The sequence below is a fragment of the Astatotilapia calliptera genome, chromosome 17 (assembly GCF_964374335.1).
Source record: "Astatotilapia calliptera chromosome 17, fAstCal68.1, whole genome shotgun sequence".
NCBI lineage: Eukaryota > Metazoa > Chordata > Actinopteri > Cichliformes > Cichlidae > Astatotilapia > Astatotilapia calliptera.
Genome location: NC_137438.1, coordinates 9885423 through 9913226, shown reverse-complemented (window position 1 = coordinate 9913226; position 27804 = coordinate 9885423). Strand labels below are relative to the sequence as shown.

The 27804-nt window shown below is 40.3% G+C and overlaps 2 protein-coding genes across 11 annotated transcripts in view; both read left to right on the top strand.

Moving 5' to 3' along the window:
• The window catches only part of LOC145421334 (uncharacterized), a 205339-nt gene that overhangs the window by 126861 nt on the left and 50674 nt on the right, over positions 1 to 27804 (top strand). The window lies entirely within an intron of this gene.
• Positions 10219 to 13440, top strand: LOC145421335 (N-lysine methyltransferase KMT5A-like). Its single transcript, XM_080291544.1, has 5 exons — positions 10219 to 10396; positions 11091 to 11211; positions 11293 to 11455; positions 11568 to 11760; positions 13301 to 13440. The coding sequence occupies exons 1-5, from the start codon at positions 10358 to 10360 to the stop codon at positions 13427 to 13429; spliced, it is 645 nt and encodes a 214-aa protein (XP_080147670.1). The 5' UTR covers positions 10219 to 10357; the 3' UTR covers positions 13430 to 13440.

Genomic DNA, 27804 nt, shown 5'->3' with positions numbered 1-27804 from the left:
GTACAAAACAGGCCCAAAATCTTTAAAGAGATTCAGCATATTTTACTGAACTAATATTAAAATTGGCAAACCGCAAACAATTGTTGTCGCAACAGTGCAAAAACAGGCATCTTAGGTTAGAACAATGAAAGCTTCATATAGCCTTGAACATATACATATGATCGAGGCTATGCATGGAAATTGTCAGAGAAGTTGTAGTCATGTCCTTTGTCGCACTTTCTAAATACTTCACAGTATTTAAGGTCAACACTTGAGATCGAGAGGCTCAGCGTGTGACCGAGGAACAAAAGCAAAGTGTCAACAGTTAGTGTCCTCACATGTGTAGAAATACAAATGCGTATATGTATCTGCGTGAGTGTGTGTGCGTGCAGGCACGTGTGAAGGTATCATCCTGGCTCGGTAGCAGCTAGCTACCGGCTAAATGACTCTCCACACTTCATTAGCAGAGATGAGGTGAGCTGCTCATCTCCTCATTGTTAGCTAGCGCTAAGCTGCAGTAATCCCAAACAAAGGGCCAGGGCCTCGCAGCAGCCGGCGTGGATTAGAGAGATTCATTCTCATTCAAATTGGCCTGTAAACAAAACCAGCGGTGGCTGGGAGTGAGATGAGAGTGGAGAGAGGAGAGAGATGAGTGTATGATGGAGTGAGCGTGAAGCATCTTATATGTATACATCTGTAATATAGCTGCAGTTTGTGTGTGTGTGTGTGTGTATGTGTGCGATATTACAGACAAATCTGTATTTTGCGTCTGTGAATATTTCAGTGTACAAAAGAGGCCAAGAAATTGTTGGAGTTTGAACTGGAGCCCATTGTGCATGCAAAGTGTGGAGAGCTTATTTTCTTAGTTCCCTTGACTGGTGTTCTTGCCATGCACTCATGTTGATTTGTACAGGTGAGGGAATGTCAATATGAGACGTTTGAAGTTAAGCCAATACACGGGAAGTCAGGTGTATTTCCGGTCTGTTCCCAAAAGCAATCATAAATCAGATTTAAACCAAGAGCACAGGTAAATTTCAATAATGGTGAGTGGTCTTATAGCACCTTTTACACTTCCCAGTATAAGAGAGTGCTTAACTGTATTTGTCACACACTCACCATGTGAGGTCCCTGCTGTTATCGGCCTTACTTCCCTCCTTTGCCTGAGCCTAATAACACACAGTGTGTATTTTTTGCCTACTTTTAATGAAGCTTTAATAAACTTCAGATTGCAATAGTCATTTGAGATGTGGCTCCACTTTTGGTTGGCTGGTGCAACCTACACCTTTAGCATTTTAGCATGAAGATGTCATGGACATTTTGACACATGGAGACAGACCAGGATTCATCTCTTTCCCCTTGTTGGGTTTTGTAATGCACAAGACATAATCTCAGTGTTTGTTTAAGAGTGGTGTCGTTGACATATATGCACTGAATTTACATTGACTGATATTAGAGCTTATATCAGTATGTATTGTACCTGCTTTAGTGTGACTGGATTTTCTGTTAACTTCAATCCTCTGGCTCTCCATGAGGCAGATGGCCCTAAAGCAGATTCCTATGATTTTATTTTCAGCTCCTTTCAGCATGCTGAAGTACATTTTTAACTGCAACTCAAACCATGGGAGTTGTCCTTTCACTCTGCCTGCTAATCTGACTTGATCACTAATAATCGTCAATCAGCTCAAGTTATTTCAAAGTAAAGTGTCCTTCCTCTGGCTTGATCCGTGACTGATGTTTGGGTTAGATTATCTTTTAGCTTAATGGTGAACTGCAGTCCCACCAGACGCCCTGACATATCAGATCAGCTGCATTTCCTGACACGCATCAATTTTTGCAAACGCCAATTTTGGCTGGGTGTGATCATTATTAGCTGTCAATCAAGCAAACTAGTTGGTTATTATAAAATCATAATTTTAATATGATGCCAGTAACTGAATATCTTACTTCACTTTTCCTCAGGCATTTGAATTTGATGCTTCTAATTTATGATATCGGTCATGTAGTCCTGTAATTCAAATGACGTTTGAGCATTTGTAACCAGCTGTTGTGGTTTGTTTAACATGATGAAGCCTTTAAGTTGTGCAAGTTAGCAATAAAAACATTATGAAAACTATCCATAAACACTAAATGAGCTAAAATGCCATTTTAATCATCATCCAGATAATTTGTAGTGGTGACAGCATTCACTTGTGCAGCCAGGCAAATGTCATGTTTAATCTGAAATCTAACCCTGTTTGGGTTTGTCATTCCTACACAGTGACATTTAACTGCTCGTTTAATTGGAGTTTTAATGTCATGCTGATCTCGGTATGTAGAGATGTAATCCACAGATAGCTTGTTCTAAATTCAGAGTGGTGTAGGTTTTTGTCAGGTCAGGCCATCCCCTGCACACAGATGCTTCTTTAATTCAGGAAAAGACGAACCACAGCAATTAAAAAGAACACAAAGAAATCTTAGATTATCTTTATCTCATTTTGCTGTTTGACATACTTGATCAACTTGACTTTGATCACTGTTATAAATAAATGTTATAAATATCTCTATCTATCTATCTATCTATCTATCTATCTATCTATCTATCTATCTATCTATCTATCTATCTATCTATCTATCTATCTATCTATCTATCTATCTATCTATCTATCTATCTATCTATCTATCTATCTATCTATCTATCTATCTATATATATGCATTATATATCGTGCTCCTTGGTGCAGACGGATTGCAACATGATGAAAATCTGTCTGCTTTTAGACAGCAAATATTTGCAAAGCTTTGTCATTCTGTCTGAGAGTGATTGCCATCACTCCAAGTGTAACCACGATTGTTTGGAGACAGGTTCCCTCACTACATGGCGACCTGTACAATCTCCTTGCAAACAAAAGTGGTCACCCAGAGGTTGAGCATGCAACACCCTCAACCCCTGGGAGACATGTTGTTTTTTTGTTTTGTATTGTATTGTATCTTTATTTGTTTCAGACATATAAAACAAAAAACAATATATACACACTACATATATTTTCATTTACAGATACGAATATATATGTAGATATACACACACACACGTATGTGTTCAGATAAACAAAAAATATATAATGAAATAAAACAAAATCGTCTGACATAATGTAACAATGTTTGGTCTGAAAAGGAGTAGGAAGAAGTATGAACATACTTATTAATTCCTACCCCTGCTCAACATCTTATTGATCCCACATAATTCACCTAATTCCCATCATCACATACTCCACACGATACACGAGGAGAACCTATATAAACTTGGCTACCGTGACTGATATAATTTGGATATAATTTGATATTTTTTATACATACAATGGGTGATCATCTTTATCGGTATCATATTCTTCCAAAATCAGTTTTCGAAGTATTTTCATGAACTTACTAATTCCTGAGCATTGCTGTAGATCTATAGTAAAACTATTCCACAGTTTTACCCCATAAATAGTGACACAAAAGGTTTTAACCTTTGACCGTGCTTTAAGAATCCTTAGATTCAATTTCCCCCTCAATTCATAGTCTCCTTCTCTGTCATAGAACATCCTCTGTATATTTCCTGGTAACATATTGTATCTGGCCTTGTACATAATTTTTGCAGTTTTATATTTTATAAGATCCATAAACTTCAGTATTTTTAATTTCAAAAACATGATGTTAGTATGGTCTCTAAATCCTGCTTTATTAATCATCCTGATTGCTTTTTTTTTAATTTTACATATTGGTTGAAGTGCAGTTTTATATGTGTTTCCCCAAATTTCCACACAGTATTCCAAATATGGCAATATAAGTGAACAATAAAGTACCCGGAGTGATTTGGAAGGCAAAAAATATTTAACTTTACTTAGTACGGAGATGCTTCTTGACAGTTTGGCTTGTATATGCTTTATGTGAGGTTTCCAGCAGATTTTGTTATCTATTATCACACCCAGAAATTTTGTATCCGAAACTTGCTCTATTTCAACATTGTTTACTAATAATTTTGCTCCTGCATCTTTTTTACAATTTCCGAATAACATAAATGTAGTTTTTTCCAAATTTAATGATAGCTTATTTCTATCAAACCATGTTTTCAGTTTAATCATTTCTTGTGTGACAATTTCCAAAAGCTGATGTAAGTTCTCTCCAGCACAAAAAATATTTGTATCATCTGCAAATAGAATATGTTGGCCACTGTTTCAGTCGGTGTCAGGGAACAACAAAATTAAATGCAGCCAACTTTTTTTTTTACAAGAATGTGGTAGTCTTATTTTTGCATTGGTGTGATTGAGCCTTAACTTGTGTTGAAGAACAGGAAAGAAACTTATAAAGGGGAAATGGTGGACAGTGGGAAGAAAGCTAAAAAACTGGACTGGCACATTATTAAAATGGATAGTAATGATAGCTCACACCAAAGTCCTTTTAGAGGCAAAACTCACAACTTAGTCACCAGCTTGGGTAATCCTAGGCTCATTTGAGCAGTTATCCACTTGTTAAGTGATGATGTAAGAACCCTGGGTCCAAATTACACTGTTTTTATTAAGGTTCTGTTTTTAACATGTTTTAATGCTTTTGTATCTTGTTCTATTTAATCTGCACAAAAAGTCAGTGATCACTGTCGGTCTCTATCGGTTTTTATTACACTATTCATCGACAGCATGTTTTAAAGCTCAGTTTTTAAAACTTTACGGTGTAACTACAGCCCAGCCCATGCAGCAGTATATTAATGACTAACCTTGCATTGTAAATAGATTATCTCAGTTGTTCTCCCGATTGAAGTTCAGTCCGTTTACAGCATCCTACCATGCAATTGCATTTGTCCCTAACCATCGGAAACCCTCATGTGGGTGGAAAAAACATTAGTGTTCATCCTCCAGCTTCACTGTGCTAATGTGTTTACATTATGCTAACCCTAGCTGTGGCGCTAGCAACGACGTAGCACATCATTATATACCAGCTAGTCCAACTTCAGTAACCCCACAAACGTCACTGCTGTTTAGTTTTCTGTCTGCATTTATGTCGAAAGTGATATCAGAGGTGTACATTTTAATTTTTCAGAAATCCTTCAGTCAGAACATGGAATATCATCTTTAGATGGAAAGTAGCGAGCTAACTCCCTGCTAACGTCAAACTAAAACATATCATTTTATTAAAGATTTCATTTCAGACAGTTTATAACTCACCGTGATGCCGCAGTGTTTGTTTGACTTTGGGACCAGAAGCGGAGTTTGGATGTTGACTTAATGATGTCAGACTTAAAGAGTGGATTGGGTAGTTAAGCGTCATCTAAATGAACTCTAATAATGCCGGTAACTAGGGCATGGAAACTATATAGACTCACCCATCTGTACAGTTTAGAAATTGTGACTTAAAATACAAAACAAGGTTTAAGAAACTTTTTTTAACTGAAAGTTGACTTTTGAATATCGTCTTTGCTATGTAAGAATTCTCCAACAGGTATTATAATTCAGGTTTTTGTGAGTGTTTCCCTCGTATAATGAAACCATTTCTATGTTTTGCCTTCTTAGGGGTGTTTGTAATTTCTTCAGTGAAGTATTGTAATATAGCATAGACGATTGTTTTTCAGTGCATAGTTATTGCAGAATCATTGTCATGTCATGTCATGCACTCTGTCATTATCACCTCCATTTTCTGGATTAGCTTCTTGGCCATAGTTGGAACAACATTTCCAGCGTTTTCTACATCAGTGAAAGAGCCAGTGGGAGGCGAAAAATGAGCTTGGTGGTTTTGTTCAGAACAGTGATAATCATATAGGATAGTCTGTGACTGTAGAGAAACAAAACATGATCAGAATGAATAAACAGCAACGTTTCGGAAGTGAGTTTACAGCTGTACAAACTTGAGGCTAAGCTCAGCCTGCACAGCAGTGATTAGTGTTAATGCTAACACTGGTATGGTAATATGTTAGAGTGCGTAACTTATTCTAATAGTTTTGTTGCATTTTTAATTAGCTCCAAACAACCAGAGATTTAACATAAAGTCATTGGTTTGCACTGCTAGATCATGACTTTAAGAATCTAACTAGTGTTTTGGTTATCTTGTTTGACATCTGTTGCAATGCTTTTATTTATGTTAGAATGTTTACCTATATGCACCCTGTTAAAGAAAAAATCTCAAATGAAGGTATTTGTTAATTAGCAGAGAATTATAGATTTTTAAAAAGTCTGTGACTCTCCAAAGTTATTATTATTCTTAGAATAGATATAATTGTGTTACATTTATTAAAATTGGCTGAAAGATATTTCATTCAAAACTGTGAGTGCAAACTGTCTTTCATGGTGGTTTAAGAGGAAGAGTCAGTTAATTACTAAATATCTAGAATACATCGTCTTAGAAACGACGATTTAGTGTTAAGAAGTCATTTCCTTGCTACCTCGAAGATATTAGCTGTCCAGTACTTTGACATGAACTCACTGACTCTAAACCTTTTATGCAGCTACAGAAGGCATTTTAACACCATCGCCATCCAGGTAACAAGGAAATGATGTCCTTCACAGACCTTCCTGATTGGCTGCTAGCTAGCTCAAAATTTCAACCCACTACCTGAAAAGCTGTTTTTTTCACATTTTTGACTTATTAACTCAAAATTTTTTGTTATGGAAGCCTTTTTTTCCTTTCAGTGGGGGAAACGAGCTTCCACTGAGACTGCATTAATGCTGACACAGTCCTGTAACATGAACTATAGCTAAAGAGCGTGGTGGCCTACAAAAGGACGCTCTTTGTGCTTCTGTGTTTAAACAGTTTGTGTTGCATTCTTCATTAATGAGATGCCACTATATTGTGTTGCTCAGCAAATATCTGACAGCTGTGTCCGTATGTGTTCCTGCCTGCCTCCTGAACAAACAGCTGCAGGACTGACCAGCCACCTCCCTTCTTCTGGCGGTCAGCATTTTAGTATCTTCAAAGCTTTAATCCTCAAACTCCACAGCTTCGTGCCCTGCGCTTCTCAAAGTCCGACCATGTCCACATTGTGGCAGATAACTTTTAAAATGCTGTCCGCATATGGAAATTTATGTCCACTCTAGCATTTTCAGACCTCTTCTTCTTATTCTTCTTTTTTTTTTTATTTCTTTTTTGAAAAGTTGTCTGTCCACTCTCAAACTTGAAAGCAACATCAAAGCTGGGCATTACATCATGCGGAGGAGCGGGACAGCCACAGGCCGGTTACTCTGCAGAGTCTGCTGCAGAAACCTTCAATCACCTTCTGTTCTCTGGCACCACAGAGGTGGATTTGTCACTCAAAATGCTGTGCAATAGATGAGTGTGGTTCTTTTAAGAGACCCAACTGTAACGTGAGGCTTTGTGACATCGTTAATAAACAAGTGTGGGAGCGCCTTTTTTAGTAACGAGAGAGATGTTGTTTCTAACTCGTCTCTTTTTACGTGCCTTGCTGATTTCACAAAATGTAACAATTTCAATGTTTTTAACTGTTTGTTTAGTAAAATTGAGGATTTTGCTATTTTTGGCATGCTTCTTCGTGTCTGGTGATGTCGCCACAGCCGACAGCTCTTTTGCTGAAGTTGGTTCAATCTGTCGAGCCCCGTCAAATTCTACTTTCAACTTCTTGTGCTTTCTTTCGGTCAATTTCAGGTAAACATGAAAGTGTTAAAATGGCATCATCATATAAAGAGATTTATAGCAAAGGAGGCTTAGATTTGCCTTTGAATGTGGCGTAAATTGCCTTGCTGATACCTTTTGAGGTTATAAGTATCATGGCATGATACTCGATGATGAGAGGCAGGAAGGAGAATGGCTTAAACTGAGAAAAAAAAAGACTTGAACTCGTAATACTGAACGTAGTTTAGGTAGTCCTGAAAACATTGCGCAGTGACCCATGATCCTCAAAAAAAAAAGGAGAAAAAAAAAGCCTTCCAGCGATGTTACTATTTCTTCTCAAGGACGAGTTTATTGGTGCTAATGAATGGGTATTTGTGCTGTAATGTTTGTGTTTGTAGCGTGATTGACAGCTGGTTGGCCACGTCTCCTTCATCCAGGGCCTTCCCTTTTCACTGATTACTGTGTCAGTGTGTCTGCATCACACAGACACAAACACACACATGTTATGCAGACACATGAGGGGCTGGGGGTTGGGGGCAGCACCGTGGTTCTCCCATTAGGCCGAGCTGGAAAAAAACCCAACAAAACACACACAAACAAAACAGCACCACATACGCGCTCATGCATATTGAAATGCAGGCATGTATGTGTAATATGCATCTGATTGAATGTCTTTGAGAGCATAAATATGTGTCTGTGTGTGGCCGTTTGCTTTGTGTATGTTAATGGTCAGCCTCAAGGTAAAATGCATTAGTATTCAGTGATGATGCTGGTCGTTCTAAAAAGCTCTCATGGTGCCAGTGAACTCTCCCGCTCTCTCTGTCTCTCGCTCTCTCTGGTTCCAGTTTTTCAAACATGCTATCATATTCTCCGGCCCCTGTGGATGGGTTTATAATTAAAAGTGCTCCGGCTCTTCTAATATGAGTGGTATGGCTGTGATTTAGACTACATGGCACAGACTGATCAGATAAAGCCAGAGAGTTGTGCTTCGTTGCAGCTAAGCTTATTCACACTGAGAGCGCTGATCCCCTCTCGCTTTCTCTCCGCCATGTTTTCCTCTTTAAATCTTGCTCTTGTGCTTTTCTCTTCTTTTTTCCTCTCTCTCTCTCTGGATGCCTTTTAGGCCTTTGCTCCTATTGGTCATCACTTTGTGTTTGGTTTTTCTTTTACACCTTTTGAGTAAAACTCCACCTCTTTTTATACCTAAATGCAGATGTAATTGTGTTACGAGCTCAGTGACGCGCAGACAGTGTTTGCGGTGCATGCACACTAGGTGCATTTCAGATTTTCTGATGCTTGAGTTTCTGTCTTTTCAAGCAAAGTTCTAGAGAATCGCTTAGCCTGTGTGCAAGTGATTTTACGAGGGCATAAAAATGCTACTGGGTTATTGTTTTCAAATAAAAGACACACAAAATGAAAGTAACTAGGTATTTATTTCTTTAAAATAAGAATACAAATGAGTTCATGCAGAACCTGTTGTTAAACAAACCCCCACCCCCACCCACTTCCTGTCACAGCTGATCGTAGATTCAACAAGCACACTAACTGTGTGCACACATTGCGTTTCTACTTTGGAGAGAAACTCATTTAGTTCATACAAATGTAAAAAAAGGAAAAAAGTTTGAGCTCTTGCTTTTGAAATTAAGGCATTTGAAGAAGATGGTGCTTGTAGCAAAACAGTCCTGCTTCACAGTGAAAGAATACCAGCAGACTGAGAAAAGCTTGTGCTGATGACACCAAACTTTCCAAATGCTCTCATCTTGTTTGTTATTATCAGCCTTAATAGCATTTTTCTCATCTTATGAACTGATGAATGAATGAACTTTGTCAGGAGGCATGAGTGAAGCCTTCTTCTTAATCCATTATTCACTGATGTCATTGATAAGTACATATCATGTATGTGTGTGTGTGTGTGTGTGTGTGTGTGTGTGTGTGTGTGTGTGTGTGTGTGTGTGTGTGTGTGTGTGTGTGTGTGTTGGGGGGCTGATTCGGTGAGTTTGAAATGTGATTCTCTCCTTGCATCTCCTTCTCACCTTTTCATCCCTCTATACCCCTCATCCCCTCTCTGCCCTTCTCTCCATCCTGCCATTCATGCCCCCTCTCCTCTCCTTTGCAATCTTCTCCAGCTGCCCCCACCCTCACCCTCCAACCCTGTGTGACAGACAGGGTGTCCTCACCTTGTAACGATCAGTGACATCCAATATGTTTGGCTTGGGGATCATCCCCTGTGTGTCCATTGTGCGTTGTGTTAAACGCTTTATTGATTAGCCATGAGTTAATTACGAATTACATCAAGACTGTGTGTGTGTGTGTGTGTGTGTGTGTGTGTGTGTGTGTGTGTGTGTGAGTGCGTCTATGTGGTATGGATTGACATTTGACCTGCGCTGTACCTGGGCTCCGGGGACATTTCGACTTTTTGCTGTGTATTCATGTGTCCCCCTAAAACATGACTTGTAAATGCATTTTTAAGTGTCTAAATAATAATTTTTTCTACTTCTTATGAGGTCATTATTTATCTTTTGACCTGTATTTGCTTAAACTGTAGTGTAAATTCATTTATTAAACTATAATTAAAAGATTTTCTGATTTTCTTAAAAGTCCACCTATACCCCTCACCTGATTTTTGTGTATTCCAGTGTATTGCACAGCGACGTTTCGAGTTAGAGTGGATGTGTGTAGGTACTGCAATTTAATACACATTTTCAATACACACGGCCGGAAGTCATTGTGATTGGTAGGCTATATATATAGGCGGTACCTACAGGAAACGGCGCCACAACTTTCGCGCGCGTGCCCTTTAACAAGTGTATGTCGACGGCAATACGAAGACGGATTAAAAACACAAAGGTAAGCCTTTTTTAATGTAAAATGCACCATGACTTTAATACTATATGAAATTATAGGTGCACAGGCCTATATTAAACTGGTTTAATTTATGCTTTATGGACTGTTAGTGAGTCTTTGAAGAAGTAAAACGGCCCCAGCGTTTGTCATTGAGTAAATAAAATAGGGCTGACGACTAACCGCGTCAACGCGATAAAGCGGGCTAACCCGTGTTAGGATTTACTCGGTGTTAAAGCATTATTGTGGCTTAAACGTGTTAATGCCGACATCGCGACTAACGCGATTAACAATTAAACCAGCGCAGTCTGAGTCAAAATCCCTGATGTCGCTGTTAGCTAATTTCGGGCAGTTTGTCCAATGTCTGTCCATTCTGCTGACAGCCCTAAAATAAAAGCAAGGGTATAAGTGTATTTAGTCGTGTATTTATTTATATGCCTGAAGAAAAAACTTCTTACAGTTTTGATGCCTAAGCTTTCTCAGTACTTGTATCACTCTCTGCAGTCGCCATTACAGAAATGTCACATGTCGCCATTTTGAGTACTAGGCCTTTAACATTTTAAAAGAAGGCATAAATTAGCACTATGAATAAGTCAGCTGTGTTTATGCTGTAAACTACACTACTGCTAGTTCTGCTACTACTGATGATGATGACAATGATGACGATAATCGTAATACTTTATATGCTTTGGTAATACAGCCAATCGTACAGGAGAACATGCGAAGGAGACTCATTCCTCCACGGGAGGATGCAGTCTGTCATGTTTCTGCTGGAAGGGACAAACTGGGACTTGATATCCACTACATAAATGCCTTCAAAGGTAAGTTGGTCTTTAGTTTGGATTAGATTTGGAGTTTGTCACTGTCTTTTGTCACTCACTTGGTATGCCTCTGCAATTCAGGTCGGGGCATTTTCACGACTGTTCCATTCCAAAAAGGAGACTTTCTTTTGGAATACAGAGGTAAACTCATAACAAAAGAAGAATGTGAGCGGAGACACAGAGTTTATCATGACAGCCTGAAGGTGTTCATGTTTGAATTCAAGTTTGATGGAAAACTCTGGTGGTGCGTATTATATCAGTGTAGTTTGATTAAGATTAAATTACACATTGCTTTTGATTTATGAAAAAAAGCTTCCTAACTAGTTAAGCTAATACTTTTTTGCCTAACCCCACAGTGTGGATGCATCTCAAGAAGATGGGTCATTAGGCAGACTTGGACTGATGTGGTTGTCGTTGACAAGTGCTAAGATGAAAATATTAAATATCAATGGAAAGCCCCATCTATGCTTATTTGCAAGCAGAGACATAAGTCCAGGTGAAGAAATAGACTATAATTATGGTGACTCGGATTGGCTCTGGAGATGCAAGGTATTTCTACAATTGTACTTTTTGGAACTGATAAATTGCATACCCTAAGCCATTTTTACATTTGTACCTACTCAAATTGGCTTAACGTGACTTAGGGCATCTAGTTTTTCACTGAAATTGAGTATCACCTACTGTGCCTGGGGTAACTATAGCAATGCAGCCGAGCATCCAGTGATATAAATGCCACAGCAAGCATGGACGTCAAGGTGACAAAATGCCTGCTGCTCAGTCTATACTTTAGTGTTCAATTCAGGGATCACGCTGTTAATTTTGGTCGCTATTTCAAACATTTCAGAGTTTCAAAAATGATGGCTTGGATTTTCACGAAGGAGGCGCACTCATAACTTATCGAGTGACACCATTGACCAGCCACCTGGTGGCATTCAGTCTATGTCAAATTTTCTGATCACTTTGGATCACTTGGAACCTTGGTGCAGTAGTTACTGAAAAACTACATGGTACTATAACCTACTGGAAAAACAGGGGTAGGTACTAATGGAAAACAGGCAATTGTGATGGCTGCCACATCAAAGCCCTCTAAAAGCACTAAAAAAATATCAGCAGGTATGCAGAAATAAAAAATGGCTTTCGGTTTCTAAATTTTAACAGTGATTGATGTTTAATGTGATTCTACACAGCAAAATCTCCAGTGTTAAATTAACACTGGAGAGTGTCTATAAGGGTCCACACCTCTGAGTGTTAAATACAACACTGTTGAGTGTTAAATTAACACTTTTGACAGTGTTATATGTTTAAAAGTAACCTAGTCAGTTTTGAAGATTAACAATGGCTAACACTGAGCAGTGCTGATTTTCTAACACTGGAAAATAACTCAAAATGTTAGAAATATTCCAGTGTTAGAAAATCAGCACTGCTCAGTGTTAGTCTTTGTTAATCTTCAAAACTGACTAGGTTACTTTTAAACATATAACACTGTCAAAAGTGTTAATTCAACACTCAACAGTGTTGTGTGGACCCATATAGACACTCTCTAGTGTTAATTTAACACTGGAGATTTTGCTGTGTAGCCTCTTTAGTTAGATTCATTTTAAATTTTGTCCCTCGAAGATAAATGGGCCCTAGTGACAGTTCGTTGCTGCTACAGGTGATTGTTTTACTCCTTTAGCAATGGCTTAAAAAATAAAGAAATCACACTATTTGTCTCTTAATCATAGGGCCTTAAATTCTCTATACATGACAGTGAATATTTTAAAGACAATAGCTTGAAACTTATCTTTCTCATACAGTTTATTTAATGTTTCAAAAGCCTCTTCAAAAATGCACTGTATATTCATTTTCTATCTGTTACACACGAAGACGGAGACCAGCCAGATTCAGAAGACTGTGAGCTGCCTAAAGCCGCAACCAAACAGCTTTCCAAACAATGATCTGATTTTAATGAATGTTTCTCATGCACGATGTGTACCTTACGCTATTTGCCAATAGTGAAATGGTCTATTCATCCTCTTGAGTGATGCATTTTTAGTAACTGTCAGATTACTGTTCTTTTGTCTTCATTCTCTATCTGTTACACACGAAGACTGAGACCAGCCAGATTCAGAAGACTGTGAGCTGCCTAAAGCCGCAACCAAACAGCTTTCCAAACAATGATCTGGACCTGAAACATCCAGAGCCTGAAAGGGTAAATATAATCCAGTGTACCACTTAATGAACTAATAATTTAATCTATCATCATTCTTTATGGATGCTGTGTGTGTGTGTGTTTGGCAGTCACCTGGGTGTGATGTGATTTACATGGACTGTGGCTTGTAGGTCCTTTTCATTGTTTCAAAGTGCAAGTCTGGATAACATCTGAGTGTGTGTGTGTGTGTGTTAACCACCCAAATGTGACTTAGGAGGACCACACTGTTATTGGGGGACTCCGTCAAAGTTTGCTTCATGGTGACATCACTCTGGTTTTAGGAGGGGTCTTCTCGTATGTCTTGACAGTTTGACCTACAGCATGCAGAACTGACTGCATGTGCTTTGTTTCTATGTTGAAATTTTTTGAAACTCAGGCTTGAACATTAAGATAGATAGTACTATACAACTTCTTAAGTTGTTTTAGGCACTTTTTACTGCTTTAGTGCATGGGCTCTCTCTGGCTGTGTACTCTGGCTTCTTCCCACAGTCCAAAGATGTAGCTTATGGGGTTAGGTTAACTGGTGATTCAAAACTGCCCTTTGGTGTGAATGCAAATGCTTGTCCTTCCATGTTAGACTGGTGATCTGTCCAGGTTGTACTGCCCTATGGTAGCTGGTATAGGCCCCAAAACTGCTACCCCACAATCCTGATAAGGATAAGTGGAAGAGGATGGATGATTGCAAAGGAATCAGTTGTTAACTATTGTAGCCAGTATTTTTTTCAGAAGAAAACATTTCTTGAGTGGAAAGGCCCCCCCCCACACACACACATGCAAATTAAAAACAGAAGCACAGGCCTGCCCAGTACAGTTGCAAGAAGAGCACTTGGTCTAATCTTTGTGCCATCTTTTCTTTGTTGCAGGATCTTGATGAAGAAATGCCTCAGCAAGACTCAGAAGCCATGCATTCTTCTTCAGTGCAAGATTTTGAAGAGGTAACATTGACCTAGGACAGATTTTAATGAATGTTTCTCATGCACGATGTGTACCTTACGCTATTTGCCAATAGTGAAATGGTCTATTCATCCTCTTGAGTGATGCATTTTTAGTAACTGTCAGATTACTGTTCTTTTGTCTTCATTCTCTATCTGTTACACACGAAGACTGAGACCAGCCAGATTCAGAAGACTGTGAGCTGCCTAAAGCCGCAACCAAACAGCTTTCCAAACAATGATCTGGACCTGAAACATCCAGAGCCTGAAAGGGTAAATATAATCCAGTGTACCACTTAATGAACTAATAATTTAATCTATCATCATTCTTTATGGATGCTGTGTGTGTGTGTGTTTGGCAGTCACCTGGGTGTGATGTGATTTACATGGACCGTGGCTTGTAGGTCCTTTTCATTGTTTCAAAGTGCAAGTCTGGATAACATCTGAGTGTGTGTGTGTGTGTGTTAACCACCCAAATGTGACTTAGGAGGACCACACTGTTATTGGGGGACTCCGTCAAAGTTTGCTTCATGGTGACATCACTCTGGTTTTAGGAGGGGTCTTCTCGTATGTCTTGACAGTTTGACCTACAGCATGCAGAACTGACTGCATGTGCTTTGTTTCTATGTTGAAATTTTTTGAAACTCAGGCTTGAACATTAAGATAGATAGTACTATACAACTTCTTAAGTTGTTTTAGGCACTTTTTACTGCTTTAGTGCATGGGCTCTCTCTGGCTGTGTACTCTGGCTTCTTCCCACAGTCCAAAGATGTAGCTTATGGGGTTAGGTTAACTGGTGATTCAAAACTGCCCTTTGGTGTGAATGCAAATGCTTGTCCTTCCATGTTAGACTGGTGATCTGTCCAGGTTGTACTGCCCTATGGTAGCTGGTATAGGCCCCAAAACTGCTACCCCACAATCCTGATAAGGATAAGTGGAAGAGGATGGATGATTGCAAAGGAATCAGTTGTTAACTATTGTAGCCAGTATTTTTTTCAGAAGAAAACATTTCTTGAGTGGAAAGGCCCCCCCACACACACACACATGCAAATTAAAAACAGAAGCACAGGACTGCCCAGTACAGTTGCAAGAAGAGCACTTGGTCTAATCTTTGTGCCATCTTTTCTTTGTTGCAGGATCTTGATGAAGAAATGCCTCAGCAAGACTCAGAAGCCATGCATTCTTCTTCAGTGCAAGATTTTGAAGAGGTAACATTGACCTAGGACAGATTTTAATGAATGTTTCTCATGCACGATGTGTACCTTACGCTATTTGCCAATAGTGAAATGGTCTATTCATCCTCTTGAGTGATGCATTTTTAGTAACTGTCAGATTACTGTTCTTTTGTCTTCATTCTCTATCTGTTACACACGAAGACTGAGACCAGCCAGATTCAGAAGACTGTGAGCTGCCTAAAGCCGCAACCAAACAGCTTTCCAAACAATGATCTGGACCTGAAACATCCAGAGCCTGAAAGGGTAAATATAATCCAGTGTACCACTTAATGAACTAATAATTTAATCTATCATCATTCTTTATGGATGCTGTGTGTGTGTGTGTTTGGCAGTCACCTGGGTGTGATGTGATTTACATGGACCGTGGCTTGTAGGTCCTTTTCATTGTTTCAAAGTGCAAGTCTGGATAACATCTGAGTGTGTGTGTGTGTGTGTGTTAACCACCCAAATGTGACTTAGGAGGACCACACTGTTATTGGGGGACTCCGTCAAAGTTTGCTTCATGGTGACATCACTCTGGTTTTAGGAGGGGTCTTCTCGTATGTCTTGACAGTTTGACCTACAGCATGCAGAACTGACTGCATGTGCTTTGTTTCTATGTTGAAATTTTTTGAAACTCAGGCTTGAACATTAAGATAGATAGTACTATACAACTTCTTAAGTTGTTTTAGGCACTTTTTACTGCTTTAGTGCATGGGCTCTCTCTGGCTGTGTACTCTGGCTTCTTCCCACAGTCCAAAGATGTAGCTTATGGGGTTAGGTTAACTGGTGATTCAAAACTGCCCTTTGGTGTGAATGCAAATGCTTGTCCTTCCATGTTAGACTGGTGATCTGTCCAGGTTGTACTGCCCTATGGTAGCTGGTATAGGCCCCAAAACTGCTACCCCACAATCCTGATAAGGATAAGTGGAAGAGGATGGATGATTGCAAAGGAATCAGTTGTTAACTATTGTAGCCAGTATTTTTTTCAGAAGAAAACATTTCTTGAGTGGAAAGGCCCCCCCCCACACACACACATGCAAATTAAAAACAGAAGCACAGGCCTGCCCAGTACAGTTGCAAGAAGAGCACTTGGTCTAATCTTTGTGCCATCTTTTCTTTGTTGCAGGATCTTGATGAAGAAATGCCTCAGCAAGACTCAGAAGCCATGCATTCTTCTTCAGTGCAAGATTTTGAAGAGGTAACATTGACCTAGGACAGATTTTAATGAATGTTTCTCATGCACGATGTGTACCTTACGCTATTTGCCAATAGTGAAATGGTCTATTCATCCTCTTGAGTGATGCATTTTTAGTAACTGTCAGATTACTGTTCTTTTGTCTTCATTCTCTATCTGTTACACACGAAGACTGAGACCAGCCAGATTCAGAAGACTGTGAGCTGCCTAAAGCCGCAACCAAACAGCTTTCCAAACAATGATCTGGACCTGAAACATCCAGAGCCTGAAAGGGTAAATATAATCCAGTGTACCACTTAATGAACTAATAATTTAATCTATCATCATTCTTTATGGATGCTGTGTGTGTGTGTGTTTGGCAGTCACCTGGGTGTGATGTGATTTACATGGACCGTGGCTTGTAGGTCCTTTTCATTGTTTCAAAGTGCAAGTCTGGATAACATCTGAGTGTGTGTGTTAACCACCCAAATGTGACTTAGGAGGACCACACTGTTATTGGGGGACTCCGTCAAAGTTTGCTTCATGGTGACATCACTCTGGTTTTAGGAGGGGTCTTCTCGTATGTCTTGACAGTTTGACCTACAGCATGCAGAACTGACTGCATGTGCTTTGTTTCTATGTTGAAATTTTTTGAAACTCAGGCTTGAACATTAAGATAGATAGTACTATACAACTTCTTAACTTGTTTTAGGCACTTTTTACTGCTTTAGTGCATGGGCTCTCTCTGGCTGTGTACTCTGGCTTCTTCCCACAGTCCAAAGATGTAGCTTATGGGGTTAGGTTAACTGGTGATTCAAAACTGCCCTTTGGTGTGAATGCAAATGCTTGTCCTTCCATGTTAGACTGGTGATCTGTCCAGGTTGTACTGCCCTATGGTAGCTGGTATAGGCCCCAAAACTGCTACCCCACAATCCTGATAAGGATAAGTGGAAGAGGATGGATGATTGCAAAGGAATCAGTTGTTAACTATTGTAGCCAGTATTTTTTTCAGAAGAAAACATTTCTTGAGTGGAAAGGCCCCCCCACACACACACACATGCAAATTAAAAACAGAAGCACAGGCCTGCCCAGTACAGTTGCAAGAAGAGCACTTGGTCTAATCTTTGTGCCATCTTTTCTTTGTTGCAGGATCTTGATGAAGAAATGCCTCAGCAAGACTCAGAAGCCATGCATTCTTCTTCAGTGCAAGATTTTGAAGAGGTAACATTGACCTAGGACAGATTTTAATGAATGTTTCTCATGCACGATGTGTACCTTACGCTATTTGCCAATAGTGAAATGGTCTATTCATCCTCTTGAGTGATGCATTTTTAGTAACTGTCAGATTACTGTTCTTTTGTCTTCATTCTCTATCTGTTACACACGAAGACTGAGACCAGCCAGATTCAGAAGACTGTGAGCTGCCTAAAGCCGCAACCAAACAGCTTTCCAAACAATGATCTGGACCTGAAACATCCAGAGCCTGAAAGGGTAAATATAATCCAGTGTACCACTTAATGAACTAATAATTTAATCTATCATCATTCTTTATGGATGCTGTGTGTGTGTGTGTTTGGCAGTCACCTGGGTGTGATGTGATTTACATGGACCGTGGCTTGTAGGTCCTTTTCATTGTTTCAAAGTGCAAGTCTGGATAACATCTGAGTGTGTGTGTTAACCACCCAAATGTGACTTAGGAGGACCACACTGTTATTGGGGGACTCCGTCAAAGTTTGCTTCATGGTGACATCACTCTGGTTTTAGGAGGGGTCTTCTCGTATGTCTTGACAGTTTGACCTACAGCATGCAGAACTGACTGCATGTGCTTTGTTTCTATGTTGAAATTTTTTGAAACTCAGGCTTGAACATTAAGATAGATAGTACTATACAACTTCTTAAGTTGTTTTAGGCACTTTTTACTGCTTTAGTGCATGGGCTCTCTCTGGCTGTGTACTCTGGCTTCTTCCCACAGTCCAAAGATGTAGCTTATGGGGTTAGGTTAACTGGTGATTCAAAACTGCCCTTTGGTGTGAATGCAAATGCTTGTCCTTCCATGTTAGACTGGTGATCTGTCCAGGTTGTACTGCCCTATGGTAGCTGGTATAGGCCCCAAAACTGCTACCCCACAATCCTGATAAGGATAAGTGGAAGAGGATGGATGATTGCAAAGGAATCAGTTGTTAACTATTGTAGCCAGTATTTTTTTCAGAAGAAAACATTTCTTGAGTGGAAAGGCCCCCCCCCACACACACACATGCAAATTAAAAACAGAAGCACAGGCCTGCCCAGTACAGTTGCAAGAAGAGCACTTGGTCTAATCTTTGTGCCATCTTTTCTTTGTTGCAGGATCTTGATGAAGAAATGCCTCAGCAAGACTCAGAAGCCATGCATTCTTCTTCAGTGCAAGATTTTGAAGAGGTAACATTGACCTAGGACAGATTTTAATGAATGTTTCTCATGCACGATGTGTACCTTACGCTATTTGCCAATAGTGAAATGGTCTATTCATCCTCTTGAGTGATGCATTTTTAGTAACTGTCAGATTACTGTTCTTTTGTCTTCATTCTCTATCTGTTACACACGAAGACTGAGACCAGCCAGATTCAGAAGACTGTGAGCTGCCTAAAGCCGCAACCAAACAGCTTTCCAAACAATGATCTGGACCTGAAACATCCAGAGCCTGAAAGGGTAAATATAATCCAGTGTACCACTTAATGAACTAATAATTTAATCTATCATCATTCTTTATGGATGCTGTGTGTGTGTGTGTTTGGCAGTCACCTGGGTGTGATGTGATTTACATGGACCGTGGCTTGTGGGTCCTTTTCATTGTTTCAAAGTGCAAGTCTGGATAACATCTGAGTGTGTGTGTGTGTGTGTGTGTGTGTGTGTTAACCACCCAAATGTGACTTAGGAGGACCACACTGTTATTGGGGGACTCCGTCAAAGTTTGCTTCATGGTGACATCACTCTGGTTTTAGGAGGGGTCTTCTCGTATGTCTTGACAGTTTGACCTACAGCATGCAGAACTGACTGCATGTGCTTTGTTTCTATGTTGAAATTTTTTGAAACTCAGGCTTGAACATTAAGATAGATAGTACTATACAACTTCTTAAGTTGTTTTAGGCACTTTTTACTGCTTTAGTGCATGGGCTCTCTCTGGCTGTGTACTCTGGCTTCTTCCCACAGTCCAAAGATGTAGCTTATGGGGTTAGGTTAACTGGTGATTCAAAACTGCCCTTTGGTGTGAATGCAAATGCTTGTCCTTCCATGTTAGACTGGTGATCTGTCCAGGTTGTACTGCCCTATGGTAGCTGGTATAGGCCCCAAAACTGCTACCCCACAATCCTGATAAGGATAAGTGGAAGAGGATGGATGATTGCAAAGGAATCAGTTGTTAACTATTGTAGCCAGTATTTTTTTCAGAAGAAAACATTTCTTGAGTGGAAAGGCCCCCCCCCACACACACACATGCAAATTAAAAACAGAAGCACAGGCCTGCCCAGTACAGTTGCAAGAAGAGCACTTGGTCTAATCTTTGTGCCATCTTTTCTTTGTTGCAGGATCTTGATGAAGAAATGCCTCAGCAAGACTCAGAAGCCATGCATTCTTCTTCAGTGCAAGATTTTGAAGAGGTAACATTGACCTAGGACAGATTTTAATGAATGTTTCTCATGCACGATGTGTACCTTACGCTATTTGCCAATAGTGAAATGGTCTATTCATCCTCTTGAGTGATGCATTTTTAGTAACTGTCAGATTACTGTTCTTTTGTCTTCATTCTCTATCTGTTACACACGAAGACTGAGACCAGCCAGATTCAGAAGACTGTGAGCTGCCTAAAGCCGCAACCAAACAGCTTTCCAAACAATGATCTGGACCTGAAACATCCAGAGCCTGAAAGGGTAAATATAATCCAGTGTACCACTTAATGAACTAATAATTTAATCTATCATCATTCTTTATGGATGCTGTGTGTGTGTGTGTTTGGCAGTCACCTGGGTGTGATGTGATTTACATGGACCGTGGCTTGTAGGTCCTTTTCATTGTTTCAAAGTGCAAGTCTGGATAACATCTGAGTGTGTGTGTGTGTGTGTTAACCACCCAAATGTGACTTAGGAGGACCACACTGTTATTGGGGGACTCCGTCAAAGTTTGCTTCATGGTGACATCACTCTGGTTTTAGGAGGGGTCTTCTCGTATGTCTTGACAGTTTGACCTACAGCATGCAGAACTGACTGCATGTGCTTTGTTTCTATGTTGAAATTTTTTGAAACTCAGGCTTGAACATTAAGATAGATAGTACTATACAACTTCTTAAGTTGTTTTAGGCACTTTTTACTGCTTTAGTGCATGGGCTCTCTCTGGCTGTGTACTCTGGCTTCTTCCCACAGTCCAAAGATGTAGCTTATGGGGTTAGGTTAACTGGTGATTCAAAACTGCCCTTTGGTGTGAATGCAAATGCTTGTCCTTCCATGTTAGACTGGTGATCTGTCCAGGTTGTACTGCCCTATGGTAGCTGGTATAGGCCCCAAAACTGCTACCCCACAATCCTGATAAGGATAAGTGGAAGAGGATGGATGATTGCAAAGGAATCAGTTGTTAACTATTGTAGCCAGTATTTTTTTCAGAAGAAAACATTTCTTGAGTGGAAAGGCCCCCCCCCACACACACACATGCAAATTAAAAACAGAAGCACAGGCCTGCCCAGTACAGTTGCAAGAAGAGCACTTGGTCTAATCTTTGTGCCATCTTTTCTTTGTTGCAGGATCTTGATGAAGAAATGCCTCAGCAAGACTCAGAAGCCATGCATTCTTCTTCAGTGCAAGATTTTGAAGAGGTAACATTGACCTAGGACAGATTTTAATGAATGTTTCTCATGCACGATGTGTACCTTACGCTATTTGCCAATAGTGAAATGGTCTATTCATCCTCTTGAGTGATGCATTTTTAGTAACTGTCAGATTACTGTTCTTTTGTCTTCATTCTCTATCTGTTACACACGAAGACTGAGACCAGCCAGATTCAGAAGACTGTGAGCTGCCTAAAGCCGCAACCAAACAGCTTTCCAAACAATGATCTGGACCTGAAACATCCAGAGCCTGAAAGGGTAAATATAATCCAGTGTACCACTTAATGAACTAATAATTTAATCTATCATCATTCTTTATGGATGCTGTGTGTGTGTGTGTTTGGCAGTCACCTGGGTGTGATGTGATTTACATGGACCGTGGCTTGTAGGTCCTTTTCATTGTTTCAAAGTGCAAGTCTGGATAACATCTGAGTGTGTGTGTGTGTGTGTTAACCACCCAAATGTGACTTAGGAGGACCACACTGTTATTGGGGGACTCCGTCAAAGTTTGCTTCATGGTGACATCACTCTGGTTTTAGGAGGGGTCTTCTCGTATGTCTTGACAGTTTGACCTACAGCATGCAGAACTGACTGCATGTGCTTTGTTTCTATGTTGAAATTTTTTGAAACTCAGGCTTGAACATTAAGATAGATAGTACTATACAACTTCTTAAGTTGTTTTAGGCACTTTTTACTGCTTTAGTGCATGGGCTCTCTCTGGCTGTGTACTCTGGCTTCTTCCCACAGTCCAAAGATGTAGCTTATGGGGTTAGGTTAACTGGTGATTCAAAACTGCCCTTTGGTGTGAATGCAAATGCTTGTCCTTCCATGTTAGACTGGTGATCTGTCCAGGTTGTACTGCCCTATGGTAGCTGGTATAGGCCCCAAAACTGCTACCCCACAATCCTGATAAGGATAAGTGGAAGAGGATGGATGATTGCAAAGGAATCAGTTGTTAACTATTGTAGCCAGTATTTTTTTCAGAAGAAAACATTTCTTGAGTGGAAAGGCCCCCCCCCACACACACACATGCAAATTAAAAACAGAAGCACAGGCCTGCCCAGTACAGTTGCAAGAAGAGCACTTGGTCTAATCTTTGTGCCATCTTTTCTTTGTTGCAGGATCTTGATGAAGAAATGCCTCAGCAAGACTCAGAAGCCATGCATTCTTCTTCAGTGCAAGATTTTGAAGAGGTAACATTGACCTAGGACAGATTTTAATGAATGTTTCTCATGCACGATGTGTACCTTACGCTATTTGCCAATAGTGAAATGGTCTATTCATCCTCTTGAGTGATGCATTTTTAGTAACTGTCAGATTACTGTTCTTTTGTCTTCATTCTCTATCTGTTACACACGAAGACTGAGACCAGCCAGATTCAGAAGACTGTGAGCTGCCTAAAGCCGCAACCAAACAGCTTTCCAAACAATGATCTGGACCTGAAACATCCAGAGCCTGAAAGGGTAAATATAATCCAGTGTACCACTTAATGAACTAATAATTTAATCTATCATCATTCTTTATGGATGCTGTGTGTGTGTGTGTTTGGCAGTCACCTGGGTGTGATGTGATTTACATGGACCGTGGCTTGTAGGTCCTTTTCATTGTTTCAAAGTGCAAGTCTGGATAACATCTGAGTGTGTGTGTGTGTGTGTTAACCACCCAAATGTGACTTAGGAGGACCACACTGTTATTGGGGGACTCCGTCAAAGTTTGCTTCATGGTGACATCACTCTGGTTTTAGGAGGGGTCTTCTCGTATGTCTTGACAGTTTGACCTACAGCATGCAGAACTGACTGCATGTGCTTTGTTTCTATGTTGAAATTTTTTGAAACTCAGGCTTGAACATTAAGATAGATAGTACTATACAACTTCTTAAGTTGTTTTAGGCACTTTTTACTGCTTTAGTGCATGGGCTCTCTCTGGCTGTGTACTCTGGCTTCTTCCCACAGTCCAAAGATGTAGCTTATGGGGTTAGGTTAACTGGTGATTCAAAACTGCCCTTTGGTGTGAATGCAAATGCTTGTCCTTCCATGTTAGACTGGTGATCTGTCCAGGTTGTACTGCCCTATGGTAGCTGGTATAGGCCCCAAAACTGCTACCCCACAATCCTGATAAGGATAAGTGGAAGAGGATGGATGATTGCAAAGGAATCAGTTGTTAACTATTGTAGCCAGTATTTTTTTCAGAAGAAAACATTTCTTGAGTGGAAAGGCCCCCCCCCACACACACACATGCAAATTAAAAACAGAAGCACAGGCCTGCCCAGTACAGTTGCAAGAAGAGCACTTGGTCTAATCTTTGTGCCATCTTTTCTTTGTTGCAGGATCTTGATGAAGAAATGCCTCAGCAAGACTCAGAAGCCATGCATTCTTCTTCAGTGCAAGATTTTGAAGAGGTAACATTGACCTAGGACAGATTTTAATGAATGTTTCTCATGCACGATGTGTACCTTACGCTATTTGCCAATAGTGAAATGGTCTATTCATCCTCTTGAGTGATGCATTTTTAGTAACTGTCAGATTACTGTTCTTTTGTCTTCATTCTCTATCTGTTACACACGAAGACTGAGACCAGCCAGATTCAGAAGACTGTGAGCTGCCTAAAGCCGCAACCAAACAGCTTTCCAAACAATGATCTGGACCTGAAACATCCAGAGCCTGAAAGGGTAAATATAATCCAGTGTACCACTTAATGAACTAATAATTTAATCTATCATCATTCTTTATGGATGCTGTGTGTGTGTGTGTTTGGCAGTCACCTGGGTGTGATGTGATTTACATGGACCGTGGCTTGTAGGTCCTTTTCATTGTTTCAAAGTGCAAGTCTGGATAACATCTGAGTGTGTGTGTGTGTGTGTTAACCACCCAAATGTGACTTAGGAGGACCACACTGTTATTGGGGGACTCCGTCAAAGTTTGCTTCATGGTGACATCACTCTGGTTTTAGGAGGGGTCTTCTCGTATGTCTTGACAGTTTGACCTACAGCATGCAGAACTGACTGCATGTGCTTTGTTTCTATGTTGAAATTTTTTGAAACTCAGGCTTGAACATTAAGATAGATAGTACTATACAACTTCTTAAGTTGTTTTAGGCACTTTTTACTGCTTTAGTGCATGGGCTCTCTCTGGCTGTGTACTCTGGCTTCTTCCCACAGTCCAAAGATGTAGCTTATGGGGTTAGGTTAACTGGTGATTCAAAACTGCCCTTTGGTGTGAATGCAAATGCTTGTCCTTCCATGTTAGACTGGTGATCTGTCCAGGTTGTACTGCCCTATGGTAGCTGGTATAGGCCCCAAAACTGCTACCCCACAATCCTGATAAGGATAAGTGGAAGAGGATGGATGATTGCAAAGGAATCAGTTGTTAACTATTGTAGCCAGTATTTTTTTCAGAAGAAAACATTTCTTGAGTGGAAAGGCCCCCCCACACACACACACATGCAAATTAAAAACAGAAGCACAGGCCTGCCCAGTACAGTTGCAAGAAGAGCACTTGGTCTAATCTTTGTGCCATCTTTTCTTTGTTGCAGGATCTTGATGAAGAAATGCCTCAGCAAGACTCAGAAGCCATGCATTCTTCTTCAGTGCAAGATTTTGAAGAGGTAACATTGACCTAGGACAGATTTTAATGAATGTTTCTCATGCACGATGTGTACCTTACGCTATTTGCCAATAGTGAAATGGTCTATTCATCCTCTTGAGTGATGCATTTTTAGTAACTGTCAGATTACTGTTCTTTTGTCTTCATTCTCTATCTGTTACACACGAAGACTGAGACCAGCCAGATTCAGAAGACTGTGAGCTGCCTAAAGCCGCAACCAAACAGCTTTCCAAACAATGATCTGGACCTGAAACATCCAGAGCCTGAAAGGGTAAATATAATCCAGTGTACCACTTAATGAACTAATAATTTAATCTATCATCATTCTTTATGGATGCTGTGTGTGTGTGTGTTTGGCAGTCACCTGGGTGTGATGTGATTTACATGGACCGTGGCTTGTAGGTCCTTTTCATTGTTTCAAAGTGCAAGTCTGGATAACATCTGAGTGTGTGTGTGTGTGTGTTAACCACCCAAATGTGACTTAGGAGGACCACACTGTTATTGGGGGACTCCGTCAAAGTTTGCTTCATGGTGACATCACTCTGGTTTTAGGAGGGGTCTTCTCGTATGTCTTGACAGTTTGACCTACAGCATGCAGAACTGACTGCATGTGCTTTGTTTCTATGTTGAAATTTTTTGAAACTCAGGCTTGAACATTAAGATAGATAGTACTATACAACTTCTTAAGTTGTTTTAGGCACTTTTTACTGCTTTAGTGCATGGGCTCTCTCTGGCTGTGTACTCTGGCTTCTTCCCACAGTCCAAAGATGTAGCTTATGGGGTTAGGTTAACTGGTGATTCAAAACTGCCCTTTGGTGTGAATGCAAATGCTTGTCCTTCCATGTTAGACTGGTGATCTGTCCAGGTTGTACTGCCCTATGGTAGCTGGTATAGGCCCCAAAACTGCTACCCCACAATCCTGATAAGGATAAGTGGAAGAGGATGGATGATTGCAAAGGAATCAGTTGTTAACTATTGTAGCCAGTATTTTTTTCAGAAGAAAACATTTCTTGAGTGGAAAGGCCCCCCCACACACACACACATGCAAATTAAAAACAGAAGCACAGGCCTGCCCAGTACAGTTGCAAGAAGAGCACTTGGTCTAATCTTTGTGCCATCTTTTCTTTGTTGCAGGATCTTGATGAAGAAATGCCTCAGCAAGACTCAGAAGCCATGCATTCTTCTTCAGTGCAAGATTTTGAAGAGGTAACATTGACCTAGGACAGATTTTAATGAATGTTTCTCATGCACGATGTGTACCTTACGCTATTTGCCAATAGTGAAATGGTCTATTCATCCTCTTGAGTGATGCATTTTTAGTAACTGTCAGATTACTGTTCTTTTGTCTTCATTCTCTATCTGTTACACACGAAGACTGAGACCAGCCAGATTCAGAAGACTGTGAGCTGCCTAAAGCCGCAACCAAACAGCTTTCCAAACAATGATCTGGACCTGAAACATCCAGAGCCTGAAAGGGTAAATATAATCCAGTGTACCACTTAATGAACTAATAATTTAATCTATCATCATTCTTTATGGATGCTGTGTGTGTGTGTGTTTGGCAGTCACCTGGGTGTGATGTGATTTACATGGACCGTGGCTTGTAGGTCCTTTTCATTGTTTCAAAGTGCAAGTCTGGATAACATCTGAGTGTGTGTGTGTGTGTGTTAACCACCCAAATGTGACTTAGGAGGACCACACTGTTATTGGGGGACTCCGTCAAAGTTTGCTTCATGGTGACATCACTCTGGTTTTAGGAGGGGTCTTCTCGTATGTCTTGACAGTTTGACCTACAGCATGCAGAACTGACTGCATGTGCTTTGTTTCTATGTTGAAATTTTTTGAAACTCAGGCTTGAACATTAAGATAGATAGTACTATACAACTTCTTAAGTTGTTTTAGGCACTTTTTACTGCTTTAGTGCATGGGCTCTCTCTGGCTGTGTACTCTGGCTTCTTCCCACAGTCCAAAGATGTAGCTTATGGGGTTAGGTTAACTGGTGATTCAAAACTGCCCTTTGGTGTGAATGCAAATGCTTGTCCTTCCATGTTAGACTGGTGATCTGTCCAGGTTGTACTGCCCTATGGTAGCTGGTATAGGCCCCAAAACTGCTACCCCACAATCCTGATAAGGATAAGTGGAAGAGGATGGATGATTGCAAAGGAATCAGTTGTTAACTATTGTAGCCAGTATTTTTTTCAGAAGAAAACATTTCTTGAGTGGAAAGGCCCCCCCCCACACACACACATGCAAATTAAAAACAGAAGCACAGGCCTGCCCAGTACAGTTGCAAGAAGAGCACTTGGTCTAATCTTTGTGCCATCTTTTCTTTGTTGCAGGATCTTGATGAAGAAATGCCTCAGCAAGACTCAGAAGCCATGCATTCTTCTTCAGTGCAAGATTTTGAAGAGGTAACATTGACCTAGGACAGATTTTAATGAATGTTTCTCATGCACGATGTGTACCTTACGCTATTTGCCAATAGTGAAATGGTCTATTCATCCTCTTGAGTGATGCATTTTTAGTAACTGTCAGATTACTGTTCTTTTGTCTTCATTCTCTATCTGTTACACACGAAGACTGAGACCAGCCAGATTCAGAAGACTGTGAGCTGCCTAAAGCCGC

Bases quoted from the DNA above. Each gene is read 5' to 3' on its own strand.
- LOC145421335 (XM_080291544.1), top strand. From the start codon at position 10,358: ATGTCGACGGCAATACGAAGACGGATTAAAAACACAAAG. The intron at 11,212-11,292 runs GTAAGTTGGTCT...TCTGCAATTCAG, and splicing joins CTACATAAATGCCTTCAAAG to GTCGGGGCATTTTCACGACT. The intron at 11,456-11,567 runs GTGCGTATTATA...CTAACCCCACAG, and splicing joins TTTGATGGAAAACTCTGGTG to TGTGGATGCATCTCAAGAAG.